We start from the raw sequence: 20,151 nt of genomic DNA, 5'->3' as shown, positions 1-20,151 counted from the left end.
TATTGCGGGTGAATTAAATGATTTTATGGATATGCTTGAAACTAGGGCTAAAAATATTACCGTTAATAATAATATGTGGAATGAAGAGAATGAATTCTTCCAGGAATTATTAATGATTAATCAATGCGAAGCTCCCAAAAAGCGAGACGAACTAATACTAAAATCCTGGCCCCTTTTAATATGCATAATTGACGAAATGTCGTTTTGTGTCACGGACAAACGATTGCAAATACAGGAGCTAGAAAATAGTATTCGTTCCTCGCGCAGACGCGAAGAGGGTTTAAAAATAGCCAAAAATAAAATGGATGAATTTGCCCAAAACCTAGCCACCTTAGATAAGCACAATATGGACTTAATCGCGCAGATACAAGATTTAAATAAACAGCTTGCGCAAAGCCAGAGAGAATTAAGCGATTTAAAAAGGTCATATCGCCATAATGAAAACCCCTATATTAGCAATGAGAATAATACAGATAATGCTAACTCCTTTAGCGAACGCGTCAGGGACGAGGTACGAAAATATATAGAACAACATAGACAAATGACCCCTAACGGGTCAGAAGTAGATTTCCCAAATAGACAATCCCCTCAGGATGTAAATCCAGAGGACAGCTGTAGCGCAGCTGATGCGGGGGAGGGAAACTCTAACAGAGAGTCCCAAAATAAGTCTGATAAAGTCTATGATTCCCATAAAATAATCACCTTCGTACAACGCGCAGTACCTATATTCTCCAATAAGGGAACAACATCTGTAATTGATCATTTACAGGCTTTTGAAAATGCGTTAGCTATAATGAATGTTACAAGTGAGAAATTGAAAATTGAATTTCTACCTTGGGTATTTGACAGTAAGCATCACAAATTCTTTGCCTCACTAAAGGATATGAATATTCATTCCTGGAATGGGGTAAAACGACAATGCAGAAAAGAATTCGGGCAATATCGCACTAAAACTGCTGCGAAGATAGCGGTATATGGTTTAAAGTGTCGTGCGAATCAGAGTCCAATCGAATTCCTTTCTGTATTGAAAAATGCGTACAGTATGGCTGAAGATAATCCCAAATTTGACGGCTCAGAATTTGTAAATTTATTTTTTGAAGCACTGCCTACACCCATCAAAATTAACTTAGCTAGAGATTTTGATGAGGACTGCTCATTGGAATGGCTGATCAAAGAGAGTACAAAATTATACTCTATTCAGCAGTCCAGTGAGCAGGGGGTTAAAAAGGAATCAAAACCCAAAATTGTAGCAGAAACTAGGGTGTCACCTAAACCCCTCAATTTGGAGTCTAACAAGAGAACTTATGCAGAGGTGGCCAGTCAAAACAGGCCATCTCCACAGAGGTTTAATTCTGCCCCTCCCCCTACACAGGTTGAGGCGCAGGGAGACTATAACCAAAGTGGGGGACATAATCAGGTGAATAATTACTCACAAAGAGAATACTCACCGAATAATTGGTATCCGCGCAAGGGTAGATACAATAGACGGCGAAGATATTCTCAGGGTAACCAGACACCCCAGGTATATAATGCTCCCCAAAGTACTAATGCTGAACAAGCTGAACCCCAGGGGCAACCACGCCAGAATAGAAATAGTGGCCCTGATTCTGAGGGAACCCAATGGTCCAGGAATCAGTACAATGGGGCACCAAGAGATAGGCCCAGGGGTAGAGGTAATTTGTACAATCAGGTAGATATGCTGTTTACCCAATTAAATCGGTTGAGTGAACAAATCGCTAATATGAGTCAAAAATCTACGGCTCAGCAACCGAACAATACTTTTTTAGGGGTACAGCCAGTGGTCAGCAGTGGACCACAGGCACAGTCATAAATACTGCAGTATCACCTGAAGGGGAGGGGAGAGATATACAAAATGTAGTAATAAATATCAATGATACTAATTATGTTATCTCCCCACAGACCGGAAACGGACAAATTAGCTGTGACAATGAGCGACATCAGCCGGAAAAAGTTAACAAATCTCTTCCTTTGCAGCTCTCTCTTAACCTTGTTTCCACAGATGCAGTACAAAAGAATCCAGCCGACCCTGTCATAGAGGAAACAGGTAGGTATGAAGCTTCTTCTGCATCGGAAAGCATGGCAAACTCAGGTAATACGTGGCGAAGCCCACAAATGTATGAGAATGCAAATTTTATGTGTGAAATGATAGAAACTGCAGGAAGATATTATGTACTAGTTGAGCTGCAAGATTCAGTCTCCAACCCTATCAGGGGATTAATTGACACTGGGTCACAGGCAACTATCCTATCCCACAGATACTACACACAGCTAAATGAGCTAACACCCCACAAACCTAAAATAAAAGAATTTGACGGTTCTCTAATAGGTGTTGGGGGTGACTCCCTAAAAGTTTACGGTACTGCCTGGTTAAAATTTAAATTGGGGAACAGGGTCATAAGACACCCTGTCATTATAGTGGATCTGCCAACTGATCGTTTAATTATTGGTAGTGATCTCCTGAAACGATTAAGCACCATAATTGATTGCATAAATAATGTAATTTGGTCGCAAGTTAAACGGCCTATCAATTATGAAAAATCTGGTATATCTCACGCCCGACATAGCTGTCACGTGGTGGAAGAGAAACCAGATGCTGTGGAGATTCATTTCAGGAATAACTCTGCACCTGAAATCACTATTCTACAAATAGACGATCAGACTCCTTTTAGTGGCTCTGATGGTAATACTTTTAAAATTTCGCCTGGAAAGATAGCGAATATTTCCCTAGATGGCGATGTATTAACCATATCACTCCACAAGGGGGATCATAAAATCCCTAAGGGGGGAGGCCACACTCAATACCTCACAGGGATTGAGAGAGTTAAAGAGGATCTATTTATCCCTATACAAGTGCATGACCTTGGTAAAACCGAGTATGCTAAAATAAACTTAAAACAGGAAGCTAGCTATATAAGCGAAGGTTTATTAGCGCAGATAGCTGAACCTAAAGTGATTAAATATCTTTCTCCCCAAGACCACAGTGTCAGCAACCTGGATGACAGGTCTGAAAGCTATAACATCACCGCTAAGTGCTTATTATCTATCTCTATAGGAAATAAGTCAGTGAAGCACCTGTTTTTAGTTTTAAATACTCCCCATAATCAAATATACATTGGCAATGATATCTTACATAGATATGCCATACAAATAGATTTGATTAATTCTTGCCTCTGGAGCAGGTTAAAGGGGGACCCTGAAGTATTTCAGGATGAAAATGCAGCCCTGAAATCAAACCAGCAATTGCCATATGCTGTGAATATGCAGGTATCTAGCGATGTCATAATTCCTGCTGGGGCTGATAAATTTCTTTTACCCTTACAGGTAAAGAGAGGTCAGAAATTAAAAACTTCTGAAACACTGATTTGCCTCTCCCATAGAATACAAAATCTGGGTGTCTCAGTAACCTACACTCCTATGGTGAATATTGGAACTGTTCCAATAAATATTATTGTGCATAACATGACCCCACAGGATATAACATTATCCAAGGGAACTACCATAGGATATGCACTGGAATCAAGTTATTACACTTTTGGATTCCAGAATAATGTAATTGGGCTAATACCTGAAGGATACCTAACTGAAGAACAATTAATAGAACAATCCTTTGCATCTATGCCAGAGGGTCTATTTAATATTCAGTCTATTTATCCCTTCAGCTCAGAGGAAGGCATCTGTAAAATTGAAGAAGCCTCTCTAGTGTTTGATCAGCCAATCAAACAGCAAGATTACCCCAATACCCAGAGTCATGGGAGCAATGTAAATTATAATCAAGGGGATCTCACCTCTAGACTGGAAGAAGCCTATGAAATAGGACAGCCTGAAATCTTTCCAGGATTTCAGCAAATAGTCGAAGAGCAAATATCCTTAGCTAATGGCTGTTCCAGCGATGATGAACGCCAACAGCTGCGAGAACTCCTGATGGAGTACAAGGATATTTTTGCTAAGGATTCTTATGACTGTGGTACTACAGACTTGCACATTGCAAGAATACAAACAGATCCCGATGCACCACCTGTATTTGTCAAACAATACAGACTTCCCTTAGCCTCATATGATTCTCTTGCAGAGATCATAAGGAATTTGGAAGAAAGAGGTATTATCAGACAGGTGCACAGCTCTTATAATAATCCTATTCTAGGTGTCCTTAAGCCCAATGGACAATGGCGTTTGTGTGCTGACTTAAGACAGCTAAACAAACGAGTATACATGTCTGGCTGGCCTGTACCATACATTGACCAGTGCCTAGCACAAATGCAGGGATCCAAAATATTCACTGCCATTGATTGTGCACAGGGATATTGGACCATAAAGGTACATGAAGAGGACCAATATAAGCTAGCATTCTCCTTCCAAAAGGTTCAGTATGCATTCCAGAGACTTCCATTTGGATACATAAATTCTGGACATGAATTTGCTGTATTCATGCATAAGGCTATGCCTGACGCACTGGAAAGGGGGACCTTATCTTATGTTGATGATGTTTTAATCAAAAGCACAGACTTTGAAAAACACATCGCAGAGCTTAAACACGTCCTCAGCCAACTTAAAAGGGCAGGTGTCAAATTATCCCTGCAAAAAGCTCAATGGTGCCGCACTCGTGTAAACTTCTTGGGACATGAAGTTACTTCTGACGGATTAAATCCCCAGAAGAAAAAGGTAGAAGCGATAGTGAATTCTAAAAACCCAACTAACTTAAAGGAATTGAGATCATTCCTGGGTATGACAAATTATTCTCGCAAATTCATTGATAATTATGCGGAATTAACTAAACCACTACTACTTCTTCTGAAGAAAGATGTGAAATGGCACTGGAGTGAGTCTCAAGAGACAGCCATCAGAGAGCTGAAGAGAAAACTCACTCAAGCACCTTGCTTAGTGTACCCTGAAGGTGGTAAACCTTTCTACTTAGAAACAGGGTACACAGATGTAAGCATGAGTGCTGTGTTATACCAAAAGCATGATAATTTGAACAAAGCCATTGCTTATGCGAGCAAAAATCTATCCCCAGTAGAAATAAAGTTTAACGATTGCGAAAAAGCCCTCTTATCTACTGTATGGGCTCTACAAAATTTCCGCAGCTATATACAGGGCGAGAAAATTATTGTAGAAACGGCCCACCAGCCTTTGCTATATTTGCAAAGTGAGAGAATAAGAGATGGGAATTTGTCTAATAGCCGCATAACAGCGTGGACTCTTTCCTTACAAGGCTGGCCCTTAGAAATTCGCTACAAGCAGAATAAAAAGAATCCAGTCGCGCAAGGGCTTGCTGAGCTCCACGACTGTACTGCTAGAGATCCTGGGGAAGAATTATCAGAAGATGATTTTCTGGAGGAACAATTGCTTTCCCCATATAAAATGTACAATGAGGACCATTGTCAAACATTACCTTGGGTATATGTTGATGGTTGTTCTTACCATGCCACTATTGATAATGAGCGCAGATTAGTCGCTGGCATTGGTATAACTGGGGCAAACGGATTCTCAAATATATCTGTAGGTTTCAACATTGGACCAAGATCCAGTCAAGTTGCAGAACTAACTGCTGTTTTAAAAACCATTGAAATGGCTATTGAACATGGTATTCATGAATTTGTGATCATAACTGACTCAAATTATGTGCGTGACAGTTTTGTTGAATACCTGCCAACTTGGAAAAGAAATGGCATGCAGAAAAGCAATAACAAACCAGTCAAGCATGGCAAATTGTTCTGCGAGATTGATAATCTGGTAGTATCCAATGATTTAACCATACACTGGAAAAAGACCAAGGGTCATTCCAGAGTTTTAGGTCCTGATAAGGAAGGCAATGACCTTGCGGATTCATTAGCCAAACAAGGAGCCATAACTGGAGAACTCCTTAATATTGACCACTTAATGGGTGCAATTCAGGTAGAAGCCATTACCAGAAACCAGGCAAAACAACAGAGTGAGCCTAACTTGGTACAATGGAGTCAGGATTCTCCTAGTGAGGACCTGATCACTAGTCAAAAAGAAGACCCCATTGTAGGCATCTTCTATAAACACATAGAAGATTCTGAAAGCAACCCCATCTCAAAAGATGATTGTATTGGCAAAGAAGATCTGAGAATCTTAATAAAATCTAAATCACAATTCAAATTACAGGATGGTTTGTTAATTAGAACCTCCAAAACTGGCATCCAACAGTGGGTAGTACCCACCAAGTTCAGAGGTCTAATGCTTCAACATGCCCATGATGCTCCCACATCTGGTCATCGCGGTGCCAAACTCACGTACGAAATATTGCGTGACTACGCTTTTTTGGCCACACATGTTGAAAGATGTTCAAACCTACTGTCAAGGGTGTTTAATCTGTCCACAGTTCCAACCCACTGCCCCAACGCATAGAGCGCCATTGCAGAAAAGGGGGATGGTAATGCCATGGTCAGATATACAAATTGATTTTATTGGTCCGGTAACAAGGTCATCAAGAGGTAACAAGTACATGTTAACAGTGACATGCCTGTTCACTAAATGGGTAGAGTGCATTAGTGCACCTAACAATAGTGCTGAAACATGTGCAGCGTTGCTCATCAACCATGTATTTTCCAGATTTGGTTTGCCCCAAAGAATCGAATCAGATCGGGGGACCCACTTCACTAGCGAAGTGATGACAAAAATGTGGAAAATACTAGGGGTTAAAAGAAAGCTCCATATTGCTTATAGAGCTGCCTCAAGTGGTGGTGTAGAGCGTTACAACCAATCCATTGTTAAAATCCTCAAAAAGTTTGTGAGTGAAACAGGTAAAGACTGGGATATAAAACTACCTCTAGTCTTAATGGCATTAAGAGCAACTCCAAGTAGTGCTACCAAGATGTCACCTTTTGAGCTGATGACTGGTAGAAGAATGGTTCTACCTCAGCATCTGCTGTACCGTACATCAGACCAAAATTTGATAAACGCTGCCAATACACATCAATATGTGGAAAACCTAAGGAGACACCTGCAACATGCCTTTGCATTTGCTCAAAGGAATTTAGAAAGAGCCGCAACTGCCACTAAAACCTATTATGATCTCAAAACATCCAAAAAGGAATATGAAATAAATGATAAAGTTTATCTTTATAACTTTGGAAGAGATCAGGTTAGGGAGAAGAAATTTCTTCCCTCATGGAAAGGTCCTTTTGTCATTACTGACAAAATATCTCCAGTGGCCTATAAAATACGGATCCCCAAAAATGAAGGTTTCATAGATAAATGGGTACATATAAATCAACTGCGGGCATGTCATCCCAGGTCCCAACTACAAGTCATAGAGGGAGGATGAAGTGTCATATCCCCAAATGCACTAAAGACATACTGTAATTTAAAGATGCCTAACTGATAAACATGAAAGCTCAAAATAACAAACTTTCTTCATAAGAGACTGTCTATGAGGTATACGGTTGATCCTCATCAAATACCACTGACTTTAAGCCAATTCAAATACATGTGTCCTACATCTATTTGAAGTTGGAAGGGGGATTTATGTCAGAGTATATAAAAATTATGATGAATATTACATATGTGTACATATATATATATATATATATATGTATATTTTATACACTGTATATGTTAGATGAGAACTCAGGATTAATTAAACATGAGTTTGTTGAACACAGCTTCTAATACACGTCTATCAGGATTGACGATCAGTAGAGCCTTTTTGAAACACAAACATTTCTTTTCTAAAGGAAATAGCTCAGTGACCCTATTCATTTGACTATATATACAGATTTTTATAACCTCAGAACATTTGGTGAGGTGAGAAAAGAATGTGTTCAAGGACCCCTTTGGAATTTGACACGTGTGATACAACAGTTCTATCTCACTGAATCTCTATTTGAAGACTTACTGCAAAAACCCCTCTTGGGGGAAGGTGACACAAATAAAATCAAATACTCATCTGCACTGCTGGCTAAACAGGAAATATGCTGTTTTAAAGACTCTTACAACTCCTCATGGATTGACCCCATGTGGTGAGTATGAGACAAAAAGTCTGGCAACTGAAGTTACTGAAAAGTTAGAATGTTAGGATAATACAGTGAAGACAAATGACTTACATTATGATTCATGATATATATATATTAAAATTAAGCACATTGTATTAGGTGGATGATTGCTGCAGGGGATATTTATATAGGAAATAAATTCAGATATACATAGAAATGATGTATATGTTTTGAAAACACAAAAGATCTTACTTAGCCTCTGTGTGTTTAAAAACATGAATAGATGTTTATGGACCTGAAGAGAAGTGATTATTAACATTTATTTTCTTATTTCAGATCTACATAGACAGGATTCACTTGGAATACAGTACAATACTGAATTAAAAATAAGCTATTATTCACATATAAATGCCAGGATACCGATAAAATTGTAATGCATTTTAAGCTACTAATTAGCAGTATTAAATTGCCTTGATATAATAAAATGTTAATAATATAACATATTTGGTATCAGAATAATCAGAAAAAAATAACCTAATATTAACCATCTGTAATTGGGGTTATATATGATTAATGCAGAGAGTGTAATCTGATTAAATAACCATTTTATGAAAAAAAAAAAATTAACTTGCTTAAAAATGTCAGAAATGCTGTATTGTATTGCTATGTTGTACTGTATGCTGCCACCTGGTGTTATGTTGCGAGAACTACAGCCAGAAGGTTCTTTCTGGCTGTTAAAAATGAAATTTCCAAGGGCCAATCCGATTTAGACTTCCCAGATAACCAATGGGAAGGTCAGCTCCCGTAGTGCCACCCACATGATGTCATCAATGATTATATAATGGGAGTGTTGAATGCACAAGAGAGAGTTGTCTGTAACTTGTTGAAAATTAGTGATCTGATTTTGGCTGCGATATACCTGAAAAAAAAAAAAAAAGTTCACTTCAGCAAGGAGCTTAAAACTTATCCTTGATTTGTGCAAAAACCTTCTTTCAAATGAGATGACCTAAAGACCGCTACGAATTGGTTCAAAATTGGTGAAGTATATTGTATTTTAAATTGGTAGTTATAAGCCTAGGTATTGTTCAAATCTGTGTCTGAATTGGCTAAGTAACTCATCTATACAAGTTCTGATATTGTCGGTTAATTTTGTATTAGGATAAATTGCAGTTAAATAGCAGAATATATATTTTATCCTATTGTTTTATAAACACTGTTTAGAATTGTATTGCTTGGATGTTAAAGGTTTTTAGTCCCATTGTGTTAAATAAATAAGGCTGAATTGTGAAGGTATATTGTTCTGGGTTTTGTAAGAAGAATAGCATATCTTAAGAGTTGGTTCTAACGCATATAAACTTTTATTTAGTTTCCTTTTATTGCAAATATAGTTCAATATGTTTATGGATATTAACTAAATAAAAGAATTCAGATATTTATATTAATTGTATGGTCTAGTAGGTGCATGGTTGATAAGGGTTTCTATTTCTTTGTATTGTGTTTATAACCCTGCCATAAACTTATATATATTATTTGGATAGCACTGCTAAGATTTTCATAAATATACTGACAATACTTAACAGCTTTGCTGTGGTGCTCTTTGCCTCCTCGTGCTGGCCAGGAGTGATATTCCCAACAGTAATTGATGATTCCGTGGACTCACCGTGTCATTAGAAAGAAAAGAGCTTTGCATGTTTGCAGTTATTTATTTCTATTTATAAACAAATATATATTTATTTATTTTTAAACATAATTTACATTTTAAATAAAACTTAAAAAGCCATCAGGAAAATACAGCAAACCAAAGCAGTTGCTGTAAAAAAAGGCAGAGGTCACTGATCTATGAATGTGCACTGCTTCTGATACTCAAGCTCCAAGAAGGCGGCACCTTTAACAAGATGTTGAGCTTCACCAAACTGAACCAGTAAGGGGTTAAAATAGGAGACTATCTTTGAAGAAAGCTGCAGGAAGGGGAGGAAAAACTTTAGCCCAGGGACTAGTAACTGTGCTACTGTAGTTGTACCCAGCAGTCTAATGTCCCTTTAAAAGAAAAAAAAAAACCTCTTTGGGAGCAAAATGAGTTAACTTGTCAAGAAAGTTTCATAACTAAACAAGCACAGAAAGTCAAGATAACACCTGTATTTTATTCCCACAACAAAAGCAGCTGTAATCTCTGTAGATTTAACTCATGTATACCAAATGCTGTTGGAGCCAGTAAACAAGATGTCATAGAAAAATAAATCAGTTAATAGGTTAAGCCACATCAGCATCTAATTAATATACCAGTTGAGCGGAGACTAGAAAAAGTCTAACAGTCAGACGGTAAGGAGACAAGAATTTATATAAATTAGTACAATAACCGTGATGCGTAATATTGCACCAGACATATGTGTAAATAAGTTAGAGTCCAGTGATCAGTCAGTGTGTGTTGGGTTATTAGAAAGGTCATTTAGTAACAAAAAACATAAAATAAAAAAAGTTTACAATATTAGAAATACTGACAAATACACTAAGTAATTCTTAAAACATATGAGCTTTGAAGGAAGTTCAAGAAAACTGAGAATATCTTAAAAAAACAAAACAAATTTAAGATAAATCATACGGCACCAGCCATAGTTGCATAACGTTTGCAAAACAGACCCTTATACAAGGGCACATACAGTAAACAAAAAAGGGACGGGGATGTCCAAAATTTTAATTTTTAAAGGTTAAGAAAAATGGTCTACTTTAAAATGAAGAATTATTAACATCAAACAAACCTCTTTATCCGTCAATGGATTTATGGTCCTTTCCATGAAAGCACAGGTAGCCTCAGGTAAGTGTACATAACTAGATGTATAACTGTCATATGTTGTTGCAAACATTGCTGCAATTCAGTGCTTAAAGGGACATGAAACCCAATTTTGTTTTCTTTCGTGATTCAGATAGTGTGTCCAATTTTAATCAACTTTCTAATTTATTTCAATTATCAATTTTTCTTTGTTTTCTTAGAACTTGTTAAAAAGCAGAGAGGTATGCTCAGGAGCATGCAGGTCTGGAGCAGTTTGCAAGAATGTTATCCATTTGCAAGAACACTAGATGGCAGCACTATTTCCTGCCATTTACTGCTCCAGACACCTACCTAGGTATATCCTGAACAAAGAATACCAAAATAGAAGTAAATTGGAAACATTTTTAAATTGTATGTTCTGTCTGAATTATGAGTTTTTTACGCTCACGTCCCTTTAATAATAAAAAAAACATAAGCAGAATATGTAGATTTCTCTTAAAAAATATACACAAGCTGAATATTTTCAATGAGACACCCAGTTTATTTTGTGCTTTAGTGCCCTCAACAGAAAACAGAATTTATGTTTACCTGATAAATTACTTTCTCCAACGGTGTGTCCGGTCCACGGCGTCATCCTTACTTGTGGGATATTCTCTTCCCCAACAGGAAATGGCAAAGAGCCCAGCAAAGCTGGTCACATGATCCCTCCTAGGCTCCGCCTTCCCCAGTCATTCGACCGACGTAAAGGAGGAATATTTGCATAGGAGAAATCATATGATACCGTGGTGACTGTAGTTAGAGAAAATAAATCATCAGACCTGATTAAAAAACCAGGGCGGGCCGTGGACCGGACACACCGTTGGAGAAAGTAATTTATCAGGTAAACATAAATTCTGTTTTCTCCAACATAGGTGTGTCCGGTCCACGGCGTCATCCTTACTTGTGGGAACCAATACCAAAGCTTTAGGACACGGATGATGGGAGGGAGCAAATCAGGTCACCTAGATGGAAGGCACCACGGTTTGCAAAACCTTTCTCCCAAAAATAGCCTCAGAAGAAGCAAAAGTATCAAATTTGTAAAATTTGGTAAAAGTGTGCAGTGAAGACCAAGTCGCTGCCTTACATATCTGATCAACAGAAGCCTCGTTCTTGAAGGCCCATGTGGAAGCCACAGCCCTAGTGGAATGAGCTGTGATTCTTTCAGGAGGCTGCCGTCCGGCAGTCTCATAAGCCAATCTGATGATGCTTTTAAGCCAAAAAGAGAGAGAGGTAGAAGTTGCTTTTTGACCTCTCCTTTTACCAGAATAAACAACAAACAAGGAAGATGTTTGTCTGAAATCCTTTGTAGCCTCTAAATAGAATTTTAGAGCACGAACTACATCCAAATTGTGCAACAAACGTTCCTTTTTTGAAACTGGATTCGGACACAAAGAAGGCACAACTATCTCCTGGTTAATATTTTTGTTGGAAACAACTTTCGGAAGAAAACCAGGTTTAGTACGCAAAACCACCTTATCTGCATGGAACACAAGATAAGGAGGAGAACACTGCAGAGCAGATAACTCTGAAACTCTTCTAGCAGAAGAAATTGCAACCAAAAACAGAACTTTCCAAGATAATAACTTAATATCTACGGAATGTAAGGGTTCAAACGGAACCCCTTGAAGAACTGAAAGAACTAAATTGAGACTCCAAGGAGGAGTCAAAGGTTTGTAAACAGGCTTGATTCTAACCAGAGCCTGAACAAAAGCCTGAACATCTGGCACAGCCGCCAGCTTCTTGTGAAGTAAAACAGATAAAGCAGAAATCTGTCCCTTCAAAGAACTTGCAGATAATCCTTTCTCCAAACCCTCTTGTAGAAAGGATAGAATCTTAGGAATTTTTACCCTGTTCCATGGGAATCCTTTCGATTCGCACCAACAGATATATTTCTTCCATACTTTATGGTAAATTTTCCTAGTTACAGGCTTTCTAGCCTGAATAAGAGTATCAATGACAGAATCTGAGAACCCACGCTTTGATAAAATCAAGCATTCAATCTCCAAGCAGTCAGTTGGAGTGATGCCAGATTCGGATGTTCGAACGGCCCTTGAAGAAGAAGGTCCCGTCTCAAAGGTAGCTTCCATGGTGGAGCCGATGACATATTCACCAGGTCTGCATACCAAGTTCTGCGTGGCCACGCAGGAGCTATCAAGATCACCGAAGCCCTCTCTTGATTGATCCTGGCTACCAGCCTGGGAATGAGAGGAAACGGTGGGAACACATAAGCTAGGTTGAAGGTCCAGGGCGCTACTAGTGCATCTACTAGAGTCGCCTTGGGATCCCTGGATCTGGACCAGTAGCAAGGAACCTTGAAGTTCTGACGAGACGCCATCAGATCCATGTCTGGAATGCCCCATAATTGAGTTATTTGGGCAAAGATTTCCGGATGGAGTTCCCACTCCCCCGGATGAAATGTCTGACGACTCAGAAAATCCGCTTCCCAATTTTCCACTCCTGGGATGTGGATTGCAGACAAGTGGCAGGAGTGAAGCTCCGCCCATTGAATTACTTTGGTCACTTCTTCCATCGCCAGGGAACTCCTGGTTCCCCCCTGATGGTTGATATATGCAACAGTCGTCATGTTGTCTGATTGAAACCTTATGAATTTGGCCTTTGCTAGTTGAGGCCAAGCCTTGAGAGCGTTGAATATCGCTCTCAGTTCCAGAATGTTTATCGGGAGAAGAGATTCTTCCCGAGACCATAGACCCTGAGCCTTCAGGAGTTTCCAGACCGCGCCCCAGCCCACCAGGCTGGCGTCGGTCGTTACAATGACCCACTCTGGTCTTCTGAAGCTCATCCCTTGGGACAGGTTGTCCAGGGTCAGCCACCAACGGAGTGAATCTCTGGTCCTCTGATCTACTTGGATCGTCGGGGACAAATCTGTATAATCCCCATTCCACTGTCTGAGCATGCACAGTTGTAATGGTCTTAGATGAATATGCGCAAAAGGTACTATGTCCATTGCCGCAACCATCAAACCTATTACTTCCATGCACTGCGCTATGGAAGGAAGAAGAACAGAATGAAGTGCTTGACAAGAGCTTAGAAGTTTTGATTTTCTGGCTTCTGTCAGAAAAATCTTCATTTCCAAGGAGTCTATTATTGTTCCCAAGAAGGGAACTCTTGTTGACGGGAATAGAGAACTTTTTTCTACGTTCACTTTCCACCCGTGAGATCTGAGAAAGGCTAGGACAATGTCCGTATGAGCCTTTGCTTGTGGTAGAGACGACGCTTGAATCAGTATGTCGTCCAAGTAGGGTACTACTGCAATGCCCCTTGGCCTTAGCACCGCTAGAAGGGACCCTAGTACCTTTGTGAAAATTCTTGGAGCAGTGGCTAGTCCGAATGGAAGTGCCACAAACTGGTAATGCTTGTCCAGAAAGGCGAATCTTAGGAACCAATGATGTTCCTTGTGGATAGGAATATGTAGATACGCATCCTTTAAATCCACCGTGGTCATGAATTGACCTTCCTGGATGGTAGGAAGAATTGTCCGAATGGTTTCCATCTTGAACGATGGGACCTTGAGAAATTTGTTTAGGATCTTGAGATCCAAAATTGGCCTGAATGTTCCCTCTTTTTTGGGAACTATGAACAGATTGGAGTAAAACCCCATCCCTTGTTCTCCTAATGGAACAGGATGAATCACTCCCATTTTTAACAGGTCTTCTACACAATGTAAGAATGCCTGTCTTTTTATTTGGTCTGAAGACAATTGAGACCTGTGGAACCTTCCCCTTGGGGGTAGTTCCTTGAATTCCAGGAGATAACCTTGAGAAACTATTTCTAGCGCCCAAGGATCCTGAACATCTCTTGCCCAAGCCTGAGCGAAGAGAGAGAGTCTGCCCCCCACCAGATCCGGTCCCGGATCGGGGGCCAGCATCTCATGCTGTCTTGGTAGCGGTAGCGGGCTTCTTGGCCTGCTTACCTTTGTTCCAGCCTTGCATCGGTCTCCAGGCTGGCTTGGTTTGAGAAGAATTACCCTCTTGCTTAGAGGATGTAGAATTTGAGGCTGGTCCGTTTCTGCGAAAGGGACGAAAATTTGTTTTATTTTTAGCCTTAAAAGACCTATCCTGAGGAAGGGCGTGGCCCTTTCCCCCAGTGATGTCTGAAATAATCTCTTTCAAGTCAGGGCCAAACAGCGTTTTCCCCCTTGAAAGGGATGTTAAGCAATCTGTTCTTGGAGGACACATCCGCTGACCAAGACTTCAGCCAAAGCGCTCTGCGCGCCACAATAGCAAAACCTGAATTTTTCGCCGCTAATCTAGCTAATTGCAAAGTGGCGTCTAAGGTAAAAGAGTTAGCCAACTTAAGTGCTTGAACTCTGTCCATAACCTCCTCATAAGAGGATGCTTGATTGAGCGACTTTTCTAGTTCCTCGAACCAGAAACACGCTGCTGTAGTGACAGGAACAATGCATGAAATTGGTTGTAGAAGGTAACCTTGCTGAACAAACATCTTTTTAAGCAAACCCTCTAATTTTTTATCCATAGGATCTTTGAAAGCACAACTATCTTCTATAGGGATAGTGGTGCGTTTGTTTAGAGTAGAAACCGCCCCCTCGACCTTGGGGACTGTCTGCCATAGATCCTTCCTGGGGTCGACCATAGGAAATAATTTCTTAAATATAGGGGGAGGGACAAAAGGTATGCCGGGCCTTTCCCATTCTTTATTTACAATGTCCGCCACCCGCTTGGGTATAGGAAAAGCTTCGGGGGGCACCGGGACCTCTAGGAACCTGTCCATCTTACATAATTTCTCTGGAATGACCAAATTGTCACAATCATCCAGAGTAGATAACACCTCCTTAAGCAGAGCGCGGAGATGTTCCAATTTAAATTTAAATGTAATAACGTCAGGTTCAGCTTGTTGAGAAATTTTTCCTGAATCTGAAATTTCTCCCTCAGACAAAACCTCCCTAGCCCCTTCAGACTGGTGTAAGGGCATGTCAGAACCATTATCATCAGCGCCCTCATGCTCTTCAGTATCTAAAACAGAGCAGTCGCGCTTTCGCTGATAAGTGGGCATTTTGGCAAAAATGTTTTTAATAGAATTATCCATTACAGCCGTTAATTGTTGCATAGTAAGGAGGATTGGCGCACTAGATTCACTAGGGACCTCCTGAGTGGGCAAGACTGGTGTAGACATAGAAGGAGATGATGCAGTACCATGCTTACTCCCCTCACTTAAGGAATCATTTTGGGCAACATTATTATCAGTGGCATCATTGTCCCTACTTTGTTTGTCACATTCATCACATATATTTAAATGGAGAGGAACCTTGGCTTCCGAACATACAGAACATCGTCTATCTGATAGTTCAGACATGTTAATAGGCATAAACTTGATAACAAAGCACAAAAAACGTTTTAAAATAAAACCGTTACTGTCTCTTTAAATTTTAAACTGAACACACTTTTTTACTGAATATACGCAAAAGTATGAAGGAAATGTTCAAAATGCACCAAAATTTCACCACAGTGTCATAAAGCCTTAAAAGTATTGCACACCAAATTTGAAAGCTTTAACTCTTAAAATAACGGAACCGGAGCCGTTTTTACATTTAACCCCTATACAGTCCCTGGTATCTGCTTTGCTGAGACCCAACCAAGCCCAGAGGGGAATACGATACCAAATGACGCCTTCAATAAGCTTTTTCAGTGGATCTGAGCTCCTCACACATGCATCTGCATGCCTTGCTTCTCAAAAACAACTGCGCATTAGTGGCGCGAAAATGAGGCTCTGCCTATGACTAGAAAAGGCCCCCAGTGAAAAAGGTGTCCAATACAGTGCCTGCCGTTTTTTTTAATAAAATTCCCAAGATTAAAATAACTCTCCAAAGTTATAAACCATTAAATATGCTTATAAAGTAATCGTTTTGGCCCAGAAAAATGTCTACCAGTCTTTAAAGCCCTTGTGAAGCCCTTTTATTCTTATATTGAAAATTAAGAAAATGGCTTACCGGATCCCATAGGGAAAATGACAGCTTCCAGCATTACCAAGTCTTGTTAGAAATGTGTCATACCTCAAGCAGCCAAAGTCTGCTCACTGTTTCCCCCAACTGAAGTTAATTCCTCTCAACAGTCCTGTGTGGAAACAGCCATCGATTTTAGTAACGGTTGCTAAAATCATTTTCCTCTTACAAACAGAAATCTTCATCTCTTTTCTGTTTCAGAGTAAATAGTACATACCAGCACTATTTTAAAATAACAAACTCTTGATAGAAGAATAAAAACTACATTTAAACACCAAAAAACTCTGAGCCATCTCCGTGGAGATGTTGCCTGTGCAACGGCAAAGAGAATGACTGGGGAAGGCGGAGCCTAGGAGGGATCATGTGACCAGCTTTGCTGGGCTCTTTGCCATTTCCTGTTGGGGAAGAGAATATCCCACAAGTAAGGATGACGCCGTGGACCGGACACACCTATGTTGGAGAAAACAAGTTTCCGAGTCACATCAAGACAATCTGGTGGCGCTCTACAAATAACTGATAATAATAATAATAATACTACACCACTAGTGCGTCAGTAATGACAATATAGTGTGACACTAACCTCTGTTGCTGCTTTCTTGACCATCTCTAGTTGGCCTTTATGAACCTGAATATTCCAAAAGAAGCTATTAAAGAGTTTCAGTAGAACCCAACCGGTCAGTCTGCAAAACAGAAAAAATAAATTGTGCCATGAAAAGCTTTATTAGGTACCTGTAGATCATAAGGGTCTTTAAAAAAAAACTATTATATAAGTAAGAACCATAAATGTAATTAAGGGACATTGGAGTGACGTTCTTGCACCATATCTCTAGGAGGACTATGTAATATGACAACTTTTGATGGTCAGATTTCACCAACAGCTGGTGCAGGTTTTACCTGATCATTACAGGAGAGACGTTGGCCACCATTTCCTGGAGAATTTTTTTTGCTTTCCTTCGCACTTTGCTGATGGACTTTTGGTCAGTGGTACCAACAGTATTCTTCTCAGAAGCAATATCCTCAATAGCCTTCTGAACCCTAGAAGAGAGTCGGATGATATTCACTCACATACTGACATAAGCAATCTTAAACAATATTTTGTTTTCATATTTAATTTTTTTTAAAGTACACGAGAGTGCATCTCTAATTAAAAAGGGAAGATATTTTACCGCACAATTCTCTCAGTAGCCACATCTCCTTGTAAAGGGACTTAAGCAGCCAATAAGTATGCTAGTCCCAGGACTTGCAAGGGAGCGTGCATCTGGTACATGCATGCACTGTCATGTTATTTTACTCCTCAGCTTAAAGGGACATTATACACTTGTTTTTTCTTTGCATAAATGTTTTGTAGATTATCTATTTATATAGCCCATAAAGTTGTTGTTTTTTAAAAATGGATAGTTTTGCTTATTTTTAAATAACATTGCTCTGATTTTCAGACTTCTAACCAAGCCCCAAAGTTTTAAGAGAATACCGACGTATACCTTCTCCAGCTTGCTTCTGTTTGTGTAAAGGGTCTTTTCATATGCAAATAATGGGGGAGGGGGAGTGTGATATTTCCGACTTGCAGTGGGTGTTCCAGTAACCTTTTGAACAGAGCTAAACTGGAAGCTTCTAAGTAAGTTTTTAAACTGTTTTATACTGGATTTTTATATATCAGTATCTGTGCATATTATTCTTTATAGTAGTGTCTATTACATGCAGTTATATGAAAAATTGTGTATACTGTCCCTTTAAGGACGTTTACTATGAAATCTTGCAAGATTTCTGTGAAATCTCATGAGATCACGGCAAAGAAAAGCTTGAACTCAGCACTGATGAAGCTGATTGGCTGGTTTTTTTCCACTATGCAGACTATTTTGAGATCTTGTTTTTACATACATATATTCATGTGATTTTTTTTGGTAGCTTTTTATAGTTATGCTGTGACCTTTAGGTAAACCAGCCATATGTGTGACTTGCAATTCCATGACGCAGCCAACTGTTTCAATAATAGTGATTCCCTCCTAAAAATAACAGTTATAAGTTGTACCCTAGTTATTCTCTTACTAGCAACATCCGTAATGTAGTTGGTCTAGGTTTCATTTTTCACTACCAGTGCTGGATCTTTGTAATCGTTAGCAAACTTTAAGATTCTAATCCCAACGTCAACATAAGAGTTGAGTGTGAGTTTTACTGGAAAGGGCTCTGCACTAAATGGTCCAAACTGTGACAAAATTCATTAAGCAATCTGTCAAGCTACACCAGTCCCTGTGTGATGAGTGTGTTTAGTAAATCCACAACATACAATTTCTCTATTCTTCAGTGAATCAATTGTATAAAGGTTAAAATAGAAACAGATAATCTGGAGAGGAGTGGAGTGACCCATAAACTAAATTTGCTTTTGCATCTGTGTGTGTTATTTTGACTTTACTTTCTCGGCTGTTCTCACCTCCTCTGGTTCAGCACAGTCTCTGCCATATTACTGCAAAACATACTCTTGCTGACATCTCTCTCCTGTACAAAGAGCACATAGCAGAGGCGCCGAGCCAGCCAACCACGATGCCTGAAAAAACACAACAACACAGCAACATGAACACTGGGTCTCAGCATAAACAAAGAAACAAATATGCACAATACGTGCAAAGAGCGCCTGGAGATATATATATATTTATATTGACATGGTACCCAAATGTTGAAACGCATAAAAGCGATGCAGTATAGCTGTAAAAAGCAGGCTAGAAAATATACCCTAAACATCTCTATGCAAAAAAGGAAGATATTTTACCTCAAATGTCCTAAGTTTGTAAAGAGACTTTAACCAGCCAGTCAGGATACTAGTCCCAGGACTTGCTAGGGAGTGTGCATGTGTCATGTGCAGGCACAGTCATGTTATTTTCCTATTCAGTTTTACCCAATGCCGTTAGGACGTTCCATGCCATCCTAACTGCGCTGGGCTTTAGCGCCGTTAGGACGGCATGAAACATCCTAGTCGTTCTGCTGTACTAAAGCAGCTACGGCTTACTAACTGAGATCACAGACTGGAGGGCGATGTAACAAATTTGTGCCGGTAGGAAGGGGTTAAGTAAGTTCTATGTGATCTCATGAGATCACAGCAAAATCAAAGCATTACCTGAGCACCACTAATGCTGATTGGCTTTTGGGGTTTTTTCTGCTCAACTTGAAACTGGACAGTAGCTGGAATATAACACAGCACTTACTCTGATGAGCTGAAGAATTTTTTTGCAGGTGATATTTTCTTGTTCACTTCTTACATTTATTCTGCATCACTTTCATGTGATTTAGCATATGAGTATTATGTCCCTTTAAGACATCTGTAATATTACTTTTTTTGTTGGTGTTTTTAAATTTGCTCTTTTTTTACATTTCTAAATTTAGAGGTTGATTTTAAGAAA

At 39.4% G+C, this 20,151-nt stretch overlaps 1 protein-coding gene across 2 annotated transcripts in view; it reads right to left on the bottom strand.

Annotated features, from left to right (window-relative positions):
* The window catches only part of GPAM (glycerol-3-phosphate acyltransferase, mitochondrial), a 148,732-nt gene that overhangs the window by 67,230 nt on the left and 61,351 nt on the right, over positions 1-20,151 (bottom strand). For both annotated transcript variants that reach the window (XM_053692742.1, XM_053692743.1), the window contains exons 5-7: positions 19,188-19,301; positions 17,654-17,794; positions 17,340-17,439 (exon numbers count right to left, since the gene is read on the bottom strand). In XM_053692742.1, coding sequence (XP_053548717.1) covers positions 17,340-17,439; positions 17,654-17,794; positions 19,188-19,301 — 355 coding nt within the window. The remainder of the gene's footprint in view (positions 1-17,339; positions 17,440-17,653; positions 17,795-19,187; positions 19,302-20,151) is intronic.

This window comes from Bombina bombina, chromosome 9 (genome assembly GCF_027579735.1).
Source record: "Bombina bombina isolate aBomBom1 chromosome 9, aBomBom1.pri, whole genome shotgun sequence".
Classification (NCBI taxonomy): Eukaryota; Metazoa; Chordata; class Amphibia; order Anura; family Bombinatoridae; genus Bombina; species Bombina bombina.
The sequence above is the reverse complement of the archived record's forward strand: the minus strand, read 5'-3'. Positions and strand labels throughout refer to the sequence as shown.